Source organism: Cicer arietinum, chromosome 6 (genome assembly GCF_000331145.2).
Source record: "Cicer arietinum cultivar CDC Frontier isolate Library 1 chromosome 6, Cicar.CDCFrontier_v2.0, whole genome shotgun sequence".
NCBI classification, from domain to species: Eukaryota; Viridiplantae; Streptophyta; class Magnoliopsida; order Fabales; family Fabaceae; genus Cicer; species Cicer arietinum.
This window is the reverse complement of record NC_021165.2, coordinates 45409895-45425792: the sequence shown is the minus strand read 5'-3', so window position 1 is coordinate 45425792 and position 15898 is coordinate 45409895. Positions and strand designations below refer to the sequence as shown.

The following is a 15898-nucleotide window of genomic DNA, read 5'->3' as shown; positions in this document are numbered from 1 at the left end:
CAATTAGGGAATATAATTATAGTTTCTCTTTTCTAACATTCCAATATTCAGTGAGATTTTTTCGGTAAACCGTGTCCCAATTCTGGTTTACCCTTTCTTTGTAGCTTTTCGTTTATTTTCAGCAGATCAGTCGCAACACTGTTCATCGCGCGGTACTGTTCACTGCGCAAAAAAAAAAAAAAAAAAAGTGACTTCTTCCCGTGGAAGATCGGTGATGGAGACACCATTCCGATTGAAGGATCGTGTGTTGAAACGATCCAGTGATCATTCGGAGTTATTTGAAGTTAAGGTTCGGAGTGGTAATGAGATGAAAAAGACGTTGAATTGGTGGGACTTTGTGGCATTTATAGCAGCTGGAAATATCCTTCTTGAGTATGTTATAGGAAATGCAGCGGTAGCTCGATCATGGACATCTTATTTTGCCACACTCTGCAACAGAGCTCCAGAAGACTTTCGTATAATAGTCCATAGCATGAACCTTGACTACGGCCATCTTGACCCCATTGCTGTTGGTGCCCTCATTGCCATCACTGCCCTTGCTGTCTACAGCACCAAAGGCTCTTCTATTTTCAACTACGTTGCTACTATCTTTCACATGTTTGTCATTGTCTTCATTATTATTGCTGGTCTCATCAAAGCCAAACCCGAAAACTACTCTCCATTTACTCCTTTTGGTGTTCACGGTATGATTGATGCTTGCTGTTCTTTTCTTTGCTTATGTTGGCTTTGATGCTGTTTCAACTATGGCTGAGGAAACCAAGAATCCTGGCAAAGACATTCCTAATGGTCTTGTTGGATCTATGTTGATTACCACCATATTATATTGCCTACTAGCTACAACACTTTGTCTCATGCAGAATTATAAAGATATAGATGTTAATGCACCTTTTTCTGTTGCTTTTAGTGCTGTTGGAATGGATTGGGCTAAGTACATTGTTTCATTAGGTGCCTTGAAAGGAATGACAACTGTATTGTTGGTTGGTGCTGTTGGTCAAGCTCGTTATTTAACTCACATTGCACGTACTCACATGATGCCACCTTGGTTTGCTCTTGTTGATCATAGAACTGGGACACCTATGAATGCTACTATCTCAATGCTTGCAGCTTCTGGTGTTGTTGCTTTTTTCACTGATCTTGCTATTCTCTCTAACCTTTTGTCAATTTCCACCTTATTTATATTTTCCCTTGTGGCCTTAGCACTTTTAGTAAGGCGTTATTATTCAAGTGGAGTAACTACAAAAGGAGATCAACGCAATTTCATTGTGGGTCTTGTGTTGATTATTGGCTCTTCAATTGGAATTTCAGCTTATTGGAATAATAGTACTGATGGCTGGATTGGTTATTTAGTTTTTGTTCCACTGTGGATTTTAGGGACGGGTGGTATTTGGCTTTTTGTACCAATGGCAAAGAAGCCTACAATTTGGGGAGTTCCTTTGGTTCCTTGGCTACCTTCTTTGTCTATTGCTATTAACATATTTCTTCTTGGCTCTATTGATAAAGATTCATATATAAGATTTGCAATTCAATTGATGGGATTCTTCTTGGTGCACGATTATTCTCTCTTCGATGGTTCCAGATCTGCCCTTACTCTCCAATTTTGATCAGCGAAAATATGTGTCATTGTTCAAACAGCCATTATCTCTCCTGTTTTGGAGCATTTTCTTATTACGTTGATTGATCATGACTTTGTTTCGTTAGAGTCGCGCTGCTTCTTCTTCGGTGTTTGTCATGCAATTTAGTTCTTACTAATATATTATAACAATGGCTTTTATTCCCACCGACAAATCATTTTGGTGGTGTCCCTTTTTCCACATATGAATTATATTAGTGATGACTTTTTCCGTTAGTGGTTATTCTAACGGTGCCTTTTATTTTCATGACTTACTTTACCTTGGCAATTTGTCCCAGATGCACTAGCCTTGCCTTTCTCTCCTTGAAGCACGCCTCTCTCTCCTTGAAGCATATTTAAGTTTAAATATTTTGCCTCTCCATTATTATTGGTTTGAAGCTTCCAAATGCAGTTTTTTAGAAGAACGGAGCTTGATTTTTTCAATTGCCTTCCATGAATTTCTCTCAGGCTGATGATTAATCAGACTATCTGGCTAGGCTATATTTATAGCAATTCTCTCTGACTTCGCATGCATCTCTGAGTTGCCTCTCCATATTTTTTATTATTTTGTGGAGCAAAATATTTTCTTGTAGCAAGCTAAAGCTTAGTAAGCTTTAGCTTGAGGGGGAGTGTTAGAATATTAAAAAAATATCTTATAATATCTTTTATATTATATTAGAGTATCTTAAATTATTTCTTAGGATCAATTTATAATTATAGAGATATCTTAGAATATCTCTTATTATTATTATGATTTATTCCTAATTTAAGATTTAGTCTATGTTTCTCTATAAATAGAGATTAGTATTGAGTCTATTGTAATGAAGTTAGCATTAAGCTATTATCAATAATATTCAAACCCTTATTATTTTCTCTTCTCCTTTTCTCTAAAATCTCACACTTTCAACAGTCCGAAATCAAAATTGTGGAACTCAAACAGAATGACAGGGATGTGACTGCTTACTACCATGAATTGATTATTAATCTTTGGCATAAATTGGATCTATGTTATGAGGATAACTGTAAGAGTGCTGAAGATAGTGTCCAATTTATCAAAAGGCAAGAAAACACGATCATGTTTTTATTTTTATTTTACTGGCACGCCTCAACAAGGAACTCGATGAAGTAAATGGTAGAATTCTCGAAAAAAAACCCGTTACCATCTATTCAAGAAACTTTCTCAGAAGTCAGCATGGAAAAACCTAGACAAAAAGTTGACGGGAAAGTCAACCTCCAATTCAGCAATTGGCGGTTCTGCACTTGCCTCCGGAAACTACATTGAAAAAGGCAAGAAAGATGCTAAGAAATCTGAGAGACCATGTGTGGAGTTATAAACGTCCAAGGAACACTCCGGCGACTTGTTGGAAACTCCATAGAGGACCTCCTAATGTGAAGAGAAATGGTGAAATTCATGCATATAAAAGGAGCTTTATGTACTAGCTCCTATAAAAAGGAGCATTATTCTATTGGAATAAACATGTTGAGTTTCTACAATATTTTCTACATATCCACAACTACAGAAAGATCTAGGATGTGGAGTAGATTGACATAGTTGGCGTCTGTGTTGTCATTCATATATTGCAGAAAATAGCGATTTGTTCAAATTCCTCTACGCTAATTGCTATAGTGCAGCTATTGTCTTTATTTGACAAGCCTTTGTATTTAATAGTGTGTCGTAGAACAATAGCAATTGAATAGCCACTAGGCGTAGCCATTAAAGGATGAGAAGTGAACTGTCATATGCTTAGATACACAAGAGTATTAGAGTTTATGCTAGGTGAGATAACAAAATAAAGGGAAAGAAAGTGAAGGAAAATGCTCAGAAAAAAATTGGCTCAGCAAATTCATCAAAATGACAATCTCAAGATCACACAAACTGACTGATTGCACTTACTAGTCAGTTCACACTAACTAGGAGAGATATTTATGTACATCTAAAAGTATGGTAGTTGAGTGTGTCGATGAGCACTCTTCATAAAATAAAAAGCATAGAAACAAACATGAAAAACAAATATTTTCATAGATACTTATTCACATGGAAGTTACATTAGTTTAACAAATTGCTATATTAAAAGAATGAAACAACCGTAAACTATAGAGTTCTAAAGATAATGAAGATCAGCATCCATGATTTCACTCCACGTTATCTCACAATTCAACACAAATAGAAGTGTTCAAGAAAATACTAGTCTAAAGAACCATTTAACTACAATAGTGTCCACATCAAACTGCAAAATTCCAATAAAATGTGTTCTATCAAATATTTAGAAGATTATTAGAATTTAGAACTTACTCTGAAATACTTATTTCCAATCCTAATGTCTCTCCATCCATCTTCATCATAAGCCCTACCTCCAGATACCAAAAGGTTGGGACGAAATCTACTTGCATTGACTTGCGTTGCTGTTACATGTATTCCCTTCTGAACATCTAGGAATAACATCAACTATAGTTGGCAAATATTCAATATTCGGAAATTTGGAGTTGTGAGAGACTAAACACAATGTAATTAATAAAGATTGTGATACCTAAGTGATCACAGAGGGTGAAAAAAGAATTTCATGACATTCTATTTTTCTTTATATACTAAAGTCCCCTCGGCATCATTATAATTTGATCAAACAATCAACACAGTTAGCAATGCAATCCATTATGCATCATGAGCTAGATATATATAATTTGTCAAACACCTTTTCCCTATCTTTATGAACAAATGTGAGAAACAAAACTACGCAAGTTATAGGGGATTAAGCTTTTGAGCTATATACTACAATGTAAAGAGAGAGGGTGGTTGAGCAAAGGTAAAGACATGAAGTTGACTATCAAATCTATATACTTGCTACATGATAGAAAAGCTGATACCAAAGGAACTGAAAATATTTTAACATGGCTTCCATTGATTTTGAAAAGAAATATATAATTCTTAGAAGGGCTTGTAGAAGGTTCTGGACAAGAAAGAAGATCATATTTCCAACATTTGTGCAATCCAAAATATGTACGAGGGCATAATTAGTAGGAGAATTCAAGATAGGACCACAAAAGACTTCCCTGTAACTACAAGTATGCACCAATGATTAACTTTCCTTGTAAACATTACATGTAATTAACTGTAAGTGTATTTAAGTATCTTAAAATTGCCTTGAGTTTGGCTAAATTCTTATAATCTAGCATTTCACTGATTAACTCTAAGTACAATTGTAATTTGAATCAAGTATTTGTCTTTGGCTAAACTCTCATGGGTACAAGAACATACCTGAAGATAATCTTTTGTTTAGGTCAGAAACACTTTCCTCAGATACAAGTAAAAATTGAGCTTCATTGGCGAAACAAACTGCACTATTTGTATCTTTACATGTGACTACATCTTTGGTCTTATCCAACACAAACTCGTGATTGGAACCAGAATATCGTAACAAAGTACAAGGTCTTCCAATGGCTTCACTAAACCATGCATTGGTCTCGTTGCTGTAACTATATACCTTGTATCTAACCAACAAAAACATAGATAATATCAGTACAAAATAAATAAATGCATGTACAAAATATCAAAACTAAAACAGTATGTGTAAAACGATATTGAAACTTAAAAGCTTAGAATTAGCGAATACAACAACAAACTATTAATCTGCATATTTTTGTCAGATACCATTGGTCAACCCAAGTGTATGTACCAATTAATGAAGCCGCCAATAACAATACTGTGAAAAATAGGAAGTAAGAATTTTTTTAATGTGCTTAAGTGAGTAAAGCACTTAGAAACCATGATATTTATATACACTATAATTAATTAATTGTTATGACTACAAGGAGACAAAAATACAAGTTCAACTCCCTAAGTACACGACCCTAAGACTTAAAGTGCTCCTATTTTCAATGGGAAACATAAATGAATCTTGTTATTTCCAACACTCCCCCTCAAGTTGGTCAATAGGTATTCTCCATTCCTAGCTTGGATACAATTTGTTGAAAATTTGAGCTATTCAATCCTTTGGTGAGTATATCATCAAGTTGCCCTTGTGAGGACACATATGAGATGCAAATCAGTCCACTTCAAGCTTCTCCTTAATGAAGTGTCTATCAACCTCAATATGCTTAGTTTGATCATGTTGAATTGGGTCATTAAGTATTGTTGAAGAATCAAAGAAAATCATATTTGAGTCTCTTTTATTTTATATTATTTCTCTTTTATTTTATATTATTTTGTTTATTTTAATTTTATGATTATTGTAATTTCTATTCATATATAAACAACTTAGAGTTGTAGGAATAAAATATGAAAGTATTTTACTTTTTATTTTCTTCATGGTATCTAGAGCTCTTGGTTAGGGTTCTGTGATTCCACAACCCAGTGGGGTTTGGGGATCCAAACTTAAAAGGGCACCAACATTTTGTTTTTAAATTGTGAACGATCCGACGACCCGACGACCCGTTTTTTTGTCTACCTAATGGCACAAAATATCCCATAGAAGGCAACCCTTATGGATAACGGCGACGGCAACGGCGATGGTATGGGAAGAAATCAAAAGTAGTCAACAACGCTGACAGTATTGGTTTAGGCAGTGGTGGCCTTAGGGGCAGTGGTCCAGGTGACAATGGCAACTGGAATGGTTTATCTAAGAATGGTTTTTTCAATTTTTTTGACCATGAAGGAACTTCTGATGCCCTCAATGTTGACATCTAGAAACTCAATGGAAAAAATTATATCAAATTGTTCCAAACCACAAGATTGATACTAGACGGTAAGGGAAAATATGGTTTCGTCACAGATGTAAATGTGTGCCACAACTGATCTGAATTACAGGTTTTGAAAATATGAGAACTTTGTTATTATTGCCTGACCGCTTAGTAATATGGAATCAGCAATTAGAAAACCTTTTATGTTTTTTTCCTACTGCGAAGAAAGTTTGGGAGTCTGTCAAAAAAACATATTCAGAATTCTTCTCAAATTTTCGATCTCAAATCACGATTGTGGCATGCCAACCAAGGAGATAGAGATGTCACTACCCATTATAATGATTTGATGATACTATGACAAGAATTGAATCTCTGTTATGATGATAATTTAAAGTGCTGTGAGGACAATGTTTGGTTTCTTAAGAGACAGGAGAACGACCGAGTATTCATGTTCTTGGTTGGACTTAATAAGCGGCTTGATGAAGCCCGAGACAGAATATTGAAAAAGATTCCTTCGCCATCACTTGGGGAAAAGTTCTCAAAAGTTAGAAGAGAAGAGGCGAGACAAGATGTTGTGATGGGTAAGTCAACTTATGTTGGTGAGGTTGAAGGCTTTGCCCTGGTCACTAAGAATGAAGATGGGAAGAGAGATGGCAAGAAACTATGGTGCGAACATTACAAACGTCCATGGCACACAAATATACATGTTGGAAGCTCCATGGAAAACCTCAAAATTGGAAGAAAAAGAGAATAAACGAAGGTCATGCCCTCCAAGCTGGTACCTCTGATCAAGAAAAAGAGAATAAACGAAGGACATGCCCTCCAAGCTGGTACCTCTGATCAAGAGAAGCAGTATCCTTCAAGCCAATCTCCTTTCACCAAGGAATAGTTAGATCAATTGTACAAACTCCTTAGTCTCAAACACCTTCTTACTTTATAGGTCATAGAGGTAATTTTGCAAATACTACTACATTTAATGTCACTTGTAGTCATACTTCGATTATCGATTTTGGTGCTACTGATCATATGACTGGGGAGTCGAGTCTGTTTTCTACTTATAGTCCTTGTGCTGGTAACCACAAAATTAAAATTGCAGATGGCTCTCTTTCAGCCATTGCAGGGAAAAGTTTGGTTATTAAGTCACCTGTGTTGACTTTCAAAAATGTCTTACATATTTCTAGTTTATCATGTAATCTGTTGTCCATTACTAAATTAACAAAGGATATAAGTTGTCAAGCTAACTTATTTCATTCTCATTGCAGTTTTAAGGATTTGAGCATGGACAAGATGATTGGCAATGCTAAGGAGAGTGGAGGACTTTATTATCTTGACAATGGACTCGAATTCAAAGACCAACCTCAAACGAGTACCTGCTTTGAATCTATTTTGGTTTCTTCTGATAATGATGATATTATGTTATGGCATTTACGGTTAGGACATCCTAGTTTTCTGCATTTGAAACATTTGTTACCTAAATTATTTTCTAAGAAGAATTCGTCTTCATTTCATTGTGAAACTTGCAAATTTGCTAAACATCACCATTCTTCTTTTTCTACACAACCATATAAACAATCAAAACGGTTTGCAATTATTCATAATGATGTTTGGGGTCCTAATAGAATAAACACATTTTCTAATAAAAAATGATTTATAACTTTTATTGATGACCATACTAGAATTTGTTGGGTTTATTTATTGAAAGAAAAATCGAAAGTTTGACAGGTTGTCAAAAATTTCTTTAAAATGTTGCAAACTCAATACGAAACAAATATTCAAGTCTTGAGAAGTGACAATGATAAAGAATATTTTAATATACTTTTGTGCAATTTTTTTCGTGCAAATAGAGTCGTTCATTAAAGTTCTTGTGGTAATACACCCCAACAAAATAGAAGTGCAGAGAGAACGATGCTAAAGCTTTATTGAAAATCAACCATTGTTTATTGACATTCATCTCCAACGGAGAAATTTTAAGGAAGATTCATCTTTTGCTTTTGAAAACATCATTACTTTAGGTGATATAGTATTGTCGCAAAATTCTGAGACTTATATTGATGCACCAAAAGAAAATGTCCAAGAATCCATATTGGAACTCAATCCACTTATGAATGAGGTTCCGATAGATTCGGGGGCGACAATTTCAAATCAAAATCATAATGATCAAATTCTTGACATTAATAAAAATGAAGGACCACCTGAAATGCCACAGCATAACGACTCAGATAAAGAGACACAAAGCAGGTTTACTACCATTAACCCTACTTGGAAGGGAAATTTCTTTAAAAGAAGAAACCATAAACAGATAAATGAAGGACCCATTCTTCGACGCTTTCAAGATTCTGAACCAATAGATAATCCAACACATCATCTTGATACAGGTAAGTCTTCTTCTATTCTTAAGAGTCATGTCAAATATCCTAATATAGACTTTCTTATTGCAATTAGAAAATTTGTTAGATCATGCACTAAACATCATTTGTCTAATTATGTGTCATACTCAAAATTGTCTTTTTCATTTGCTGCGTTTACCTCTAAGTTGTCTGCTGTAGAAATTCTAAAAAATGTACAAGAGACTCTAACAATTCAAAAGTGGAAGGAAGCTGTTCTTGAGGAGATGAGAGCTCTTGAGATAAATCAAACTTAGAGAGTCATGATGTTACCTACAGGAAAGAATATTGTTGGCAGTAAATGGGTATTTAATGTGAAATATAATTCTGATAACACAGTTGAAAGATACAAGGCACACTTGGTTGCTAAAGGATTTACTCAGACATATGGCATTGATTACTTAAAGACTTTTGCTCCTATTTCCAAATTAAACACAATTAGAGATCTTTTGTCCTTGACAGTGAATTTAGATTGATCTCTTAACCAAGTTGATGTAAAAAATGCTTTTCTGAATGGTGATTTGGAGGAGGAAGTATTCATGGATAGTCCACCTGGCTTTGAAGATAAGTTTGATTCAAATGTGTGCACTACAAAAATCCCTTTATGGTCTTAAGAAATTCCCAAGGGCTTGGTTTGAAAAATTCACTCGGTCGGTCAAAAGGTATGGATATATGCAGGGACAATCAGACTATGCTCTGTTCATGAAGTTCTCTAATGTTGGTAAAATTGCAATTCTAATTGTATATGTAGATGATATTATCCTCACAGGAGATGACATTGTTGAGATGGAAAGATTGAAAAAAAATTTGACAAAAGAATTTGAGATCAAATATTTAGGCGCGCTTAAATATTTTCTTGGTATGGAAGTTGTTTGCTCAAAGAAGGGAATTGTTGTTTCTCAAAGAAAATAGAACCTAGATCTCTTGAAAGAAACTAGAATGAGTGGATATAGACCAGCAGATTTCCTATGGAATTAAATGTTAAATTTTGGGAGAAAGACAGTGTTCCTGTTGAGATTGGAAGATACTAGAGGTTGGTCGGCAAACTTATTTATCTAGCCCACACTAGACCTGACATCGCTTTCTCTGTGAGTGTTGTAAGCCAATTCATGCATTATCCCTATGAAGAACACTTGGAGGCAGTTTATCGAATCTTAAGGTACTTGAAATCCAATCCTGAAAAAGGTTTGTACTTCCAGAAAACTAATGACAGAGAAGTCTCTATATTTACAGATGCTGATTGGGCAGGATCAATTATTGATAGAAAATCCACCAATGAATATTGTGCCTATGTTTGACCTTCTCTCGAACACTAAATCTTTTCCAAATCTTATATCATCTTTAGGTTCGAGTACTGATTCAAATTCAGGTTCAGTCTCAGGTTCTAAAGATGGAATAAATGGTTGGATTAATTTGGGCTCAGGTGCATTTGACTCAAGGATAGGAAGAACAAGATTTTCAAGATAAATTTCCTTATCTTCCCTCTCCCCCTGAAGATAAGGTTTTGTAAAAGAAGCATCCTCTTCATGAAGGAGGATGGTGACATTTATATCCTTTTTGAGTGGAGTAGCCAACAAAAACACATTAGAGCTCTAGGGTCAAGTTTTCCCCTATCATGGATTAATCCCTCTTTTTGACAAAATGGAGTAATAACTTGATTGAAATACTTTCGACCATTATGATACCTAATTCTCTTTATTATCCTCACACCAAATTGATTTTTAATCATCAAAAAGAAATTTGGAAAAATAATACTCACTTATGATTTATGTTAAGTAGGAAAACCCAATTAACTCAAGTACAATCATCAATAAGAGTTACAAACCATCAAGTGTCAGACTCATCTGAAATATGTTTACAAAATTATGTTTTGCAATTTCACATATTTCCCACTGAAAACTTTGAACATTAACCTAGAACATAAAGTATTTAGAACATGGTGTCACATTGTTTCTGGCACCAGAATCTAAAATTCAAAACAGGGTAGAAGGGGTTTTTAAGACCTTAAATCTTGGAAATATGCATGACTACGCCAAAGTACATATACCTGATATATTTTCCAAACTGAGAAAAAGTCTCATCCTTAGAAGAAATAATTTTTCTAAATGTGCTTGACTGAGTAAAGCACTCAGCAACCATGATATTTACGCTATAGTTAATTACATATTATTATAACAAGGAGACATAAATACAAGTTCAACTCCCTGAGTAGATGAGTCTAAGACTTAAAATGCTCTTATTTTCAATGGGAAACATAGATGAATCTTGCTATTTCCAACAAATACATAGATCATCTGTATAACTAAAATATAAATTAATAATCCAAAAGTAGACATTTAAACCACATGTTGATTGATGGCCTTCGTATAAACATTTGTGTAAAATTTTGTAAGTTTAATTTGTTGAAGTTGTGGGATTTTAGAGAAATAGAAGAAGAGAAAATAATAAGGGTTTGAATATTATTGATAATAGTTTTATGCTAATTTGATTACAAAAGACTCATTACTAATCTCTACTTATAGAGAAACATAGACTCAATCCTAAATCAGGAATAAATCATATTAATAATGAGAGATATTATAAGATATCTCTATAATTATAAATTGATCCTAAGAAATAACTCAAGATACTTTAATATAATATAATAGATATCCTAAGATATTTTATAATGTTCTAACACTCCCCCTCAAGCTAAAGCTTACTAAGTTTTAGCTTGTTACAAGAAAACAATGTTTTGCTCTACAAAATAATAAAAAAAGATGAAAAACAACCCATGGATGCAGGTGAAGTCGGAGAGCATTGCTATAAATACAACCTAGCCAAATAGTCGAAATGATCATCAACCTGAGCGAAATTCATGGCAAGCAATTAAACAAAGCAAAACCCTTCTTCTAAAAACTGCATTTGAAAGCTTCAAACTAATAATATTGAGGAGGCGTGCTTCAAGGAGAGAAAGGCAAGGCCAATACATCTGAGACAAAGATGGGGCCAATGCATCTGGAACAAATTGTCATGCTAAGTGTGAATCTTGAAAATAAAAGACACTGTCAGAATGGCCGGAAAAAGAAGTCATCACTAATATGATTCATCTGTGAGAAAAGAGTCACCACCGGAATGATCGTTGGTGGGAATAGAAGCCACTGTTATAATCTATTAGTAAGAACTAAATTGCATGACAAACATAGAAGAAGAAGCAGCGTGACTTTAATGAAATAAAACCATGATCGACCAACAAAATGAGAAAATGCGTCCAAATCAGGAGCGACAACCGCTGTTTGAACTATAATACATATTTATGTTGATCCAAATTGAAAAGTAAAGACAGATCTGGAACCGTAAAACCGAGGCGAGTTCAACAAAAAATATCTCGTCTAAAACGGCTGCCGAACGCGGCGTCACACATAGTGAAGAGAGGCGGCGCGTGGATCTGACATGTGGTGACTTTCGGTGGTGCGTTTTGAGGTGTTGGTCGATCTCGAAGAGGCGAAGTTGATGGAATGGTTGTTTGCTGGAAAAGTTGTTGGAAACAGTGGCGGTGGCAGCAGCAGTAGCGAGCTGAACGGAAACAAGTGAAACCGGTGTCGGAATGTGTCACGACAGTAGATTGAAAAAGGAATGGTCAAGGTAGAAAAGAGAAACTATGATTATATTCCCAAACTGTTGGGAACTCGGCAGCGAATAGAGGCGGGATCGTTCAAGGTAGATCGAAATAGGCTTTAGATACCATGTTGAAGTTGTGGGATTTTAGAGAAAAGGAGAGAATAAAATAATAAGGGTTTGAATATTATTAATAATAGTTTTAGTCTAACCTGATTACAAAAGATTCAATACTAATCTCTATTTATAGAGAAATATAGACTCAATTATAAATCAGGAATAAATCATATTAATAATGAGAGATATTCTAAGATATCTCTATGATTATAAATTTCCTAGGAAATAACTCAAGATACTCTAATATAATATAATAAATATCATAAGATATTTTCTAATGTTTTAACAAAATTATTGAGTTTTATGGCTAGTGCTAGCTTTTTTTAAACAGCATGTATATGCCATATACCATATTAAGTATTTACTTGTGTAGAATTATATATTTAATTATTTTCATTATTCCGTGCCTTAAATTGATATTTTAATTCATTTATTGAAAATTGTAATTGATTTTAGAAACATGAATCATTATGTCTATTGTCTGGGTCCACTCTATCAAGTAAAGATAGTAATTAGGAAATTTTATTTGTTGAGAATTACGTGTGCTATATGTATGTCTTCCACACAAAGTTCTACTGCATTTTCTAAATAAAATATAGTTTATTAATTAATTAGAATCAAATGCTATCTTTACAAGAGTCTACATTATTGAGTACGTACATACATAAATTCATATATAGGCATAACGTCATATACCTCTGGCCATGTAGTTCAATGTCCTGTATAGTAACATCAGAAAAATCGAGCTGAAGCTTGATTTGCAATTTTTCTTTGCAATGTGGAGACTCTACGAACAACATTCCCTGACTGAGGTCAATAAAGGAACTTATAAAACCCATTTCTGGAACCTACAAAATTAAGATCAAACAAATCCAAACTTTCAATCAAGTGTTAGTTCTGAAAAGTGAAAGCTCGGAAAGAAAATACAGAGTGAGTATAGATATTGTATGGAATCAGATCATTGAAGACTAGTGGAGGTAGGGAGAAAAAGTAAGAATGTTAGCTTAATTCCTAAAGAAATCCTAAGAAACAAGCTTGAGAGACAGAGTAAGCAAAAACTTGGAACTGCATATTCTGATTTTCTCATTCATATTCTGCCTTGGTAAATCCATATTCATAAAGGAGGAAAAGCTTTACAGTATCAGATTCTGTCAGAACAGAATCACTTAGCAGGGCCATAACTAACCAATCTAACTGTACAAAACTGAACCAAGCTAACAGCTAGTGCTACAGCCGGGCATGACTACTTTCAGAGAATTGCACACAATCTAACAAATACTAAGAGCCCCACTCAAGTTCAAGGAGGTATGAGAAAATGAGACCTATAAAAAACCGTGATTTTGGTGCGTAATAAAAATCAATTAATCTGAAGTTCAGTTCAATGAGAAGATCCACAATATGATCGTCAGTTGGAACATGCAGGACAACAAGCTTCTTAACCAAAAACTTGCTCGGAGATGAAGATGTTAAGGTCTCTGGGCTTTGATCGAGAATCAAGAATGGTATTATGAGCCAACGATATAAATAAGAGTTGGTACTTAGTACTCGGTCTTTTGTACCACTAGTAAAAAACACAACATTTTGAATTATTTATTCTTTCTCATCCCTCCTTATTAAAATTGTATATCTTCAATAGATACAAATTCACCTCCACATAATAAAAAAAATTAAAAGAAAAAAAGGTTTTTTCCAAAACTTAAACCAAACTGAATCAGTAAAACTGTACAAAATAAGTACAGTCCCTGAAATCTGCATCCATCAACAGATTATCTAAATAAAGAACTCTTGTGTCATAAAATGGATTACCCTCTTAAGTGTTAGAATTTCACCACTCAGGCTTTTCAGAATCCATTCACGATCATGTTTCAGACCTGCTCAAAATTTAAAGAAGAAACCTTCATTAAAAGCTCAAAGATAAAATTACAGAGAAAAGGATGACTTGTTCACTGTTGTGAAATATAAATGTTGGAGAATCTTATCTTATTTCCTATTTAGTAATGCAGATTTTCTATTTTTTATAATAAGATATGTTTGTTTTTATTTCCCAAAATCTCTCCTTGATTTAAGAAAGAGGATTACTTGTATTTTCCCTATATATACTAGCTTAGACTGAAGAATAAAAATATACAGCATGCTACCACTTTTTCTACATGGTATCAAGAGCTCCTGGTTTTGGGGGTCTTGCTTCCGCTTAAACCCTATGTCGTTGCGGTTTATTTCTCTTTTTAACGCCTTCATTGCGGTATCTTGTTCATTTGCTGGCTTTTTTGCAGTTTGAGACCTTTAGAGATTGTTTAATGCTGTTTCAGTTCTGTTCTACATTACTCACACAACACTTGGTACTGTTCACGCCAATTTGACAACCATAGATTGCATATATATCTCCGGCGGCAACACCGTAAGAACCATCACGGAAAACCGAATCAACCGCCGAAAGCACCGCCCCCGTCAGACCTGTCACGCGCTCCCATGTGCCGCCACAATCTAAGGCGCGTGAGCCCCACGCACAGCGTTTTATCTGGTGCTTGACTGCCACACGCCGCCTTCCACAGCTTGGATCGCCGCCGTTTTTTCCCTGTTTTTTTGTCCAAGCATTGTCCTTTCGTTGGAGTTGTTAAAATTCAGATCAGAGGTGTTATCACTGCAGATGTGCATGGCATATGCGTGAAACCTATCGGAAACTCAATGAGAAGCCCCCGAATTGGAAGAAGAAAAGTGGAGGCAAAGGTCGTGCATTCCAAGCCAGTAATTATGCTCAAGAACTCCCATCTCTTCCACTCATGGCAGAACAATTAGAAAGACTTTACAAAATTCTCCAACCTCAAACACCTAGTAATTCTGTAACCCAGAAAGGTTAATCTGCCCTTTTTAGTTTCAATCCCAGCCGTACTTGGAGAGTAGATTCAGGTGCAACTGACCACATGACAAGTGATTCTACTCTTTTTTCTTCATATACTCCATGTATAGGTAACTACAAAATAAAAACTACAGATGGTTCTTTTTTAGTCATTGCAGGAAAAGGCTCTATTATAGTATCCTCAATGCTAACCCATAAAGATGTCCACACATTCCAAACTTGTAGTTTAAATGTTGTCAGCAAACTAGTCCAAGATAAAAACTGTCAAGCTAGTGTGTCTCACGTTCACTGTGTTTTTCAGGACTTGAACTCAGGGAAGACAATTGGGTGTGCCAACGAGACTGGAGGACTCTACTGCTTTGATATTAGATCACAACAACCTTCCAAACAAATAAGTTCCTGCTTGAATCCTTTTTTGTTTCTAATAATGATAATGACATTATGTTATGGCATTTACGGCTAGGCCATCCAAATTTCCGTTATTCACAACATTTGTTTCCTATGCTATTTTGTAATAAAGATTTTTCTTCACTTAGCACTGAAGCATGTGAATTTGCAAAACATCATTGTCCCAACTTTCGAAAAACAGCCACATCAGCCATCAAAACCATTTTTTGGTATTCACAGCGATGTTTGGGACCCTAACCGAACAAGTACACT

The 15898-nt window shown here is 34.9% G+C and overlaps 1 protein-coding gene and 1 pseudogene across 8 annotated transcripts in view; one reads left to right on the top strand and one right to left on the bottom strand.

Moving 5' to 3' along the window:
* The window catches only part of LOC101491274 (molybdenum cofactor sulfurase), a 40972-nt gene that overhangs the window by 2438 nt on the left and 22636 nt on the right, over positions 1 to 15898 (bottom strand). For 7 of the 8 annotated variants that reach the window (XM_073369953.1, XM_073369950.1, XM_073369952.1 and 4 more), the window contains 4 exons: positions 14188 to 14252; positions 13078 to 13229; positions 4863 to 5095; positions 3903 to 4039 (listed from right to left, as the gene is read on the bottom strand). In XM_073369953.1, coding sequence (XP_073226054.1) covers positions 3903 to 4039; positions 4863 to 5095; positions 13078 to 13229; positions 14188 to 14252 — 587 coding nt within the window. Of the gene's footprint in view, positions 1 to 3902; positions 4056 to 4862; positions 5096 to 13077; positions 13230 to 14187; positions 14253 to 15898 lie in introns of all 8 variants that reach the window. The other variant, XR_012163532.1, reaches the window with a different exon arrangement.
* LOC113787157 (cationic amino acid transporter 1-like) lies at positions 215 to 2088 on the top strand (annotated as a pseudogene).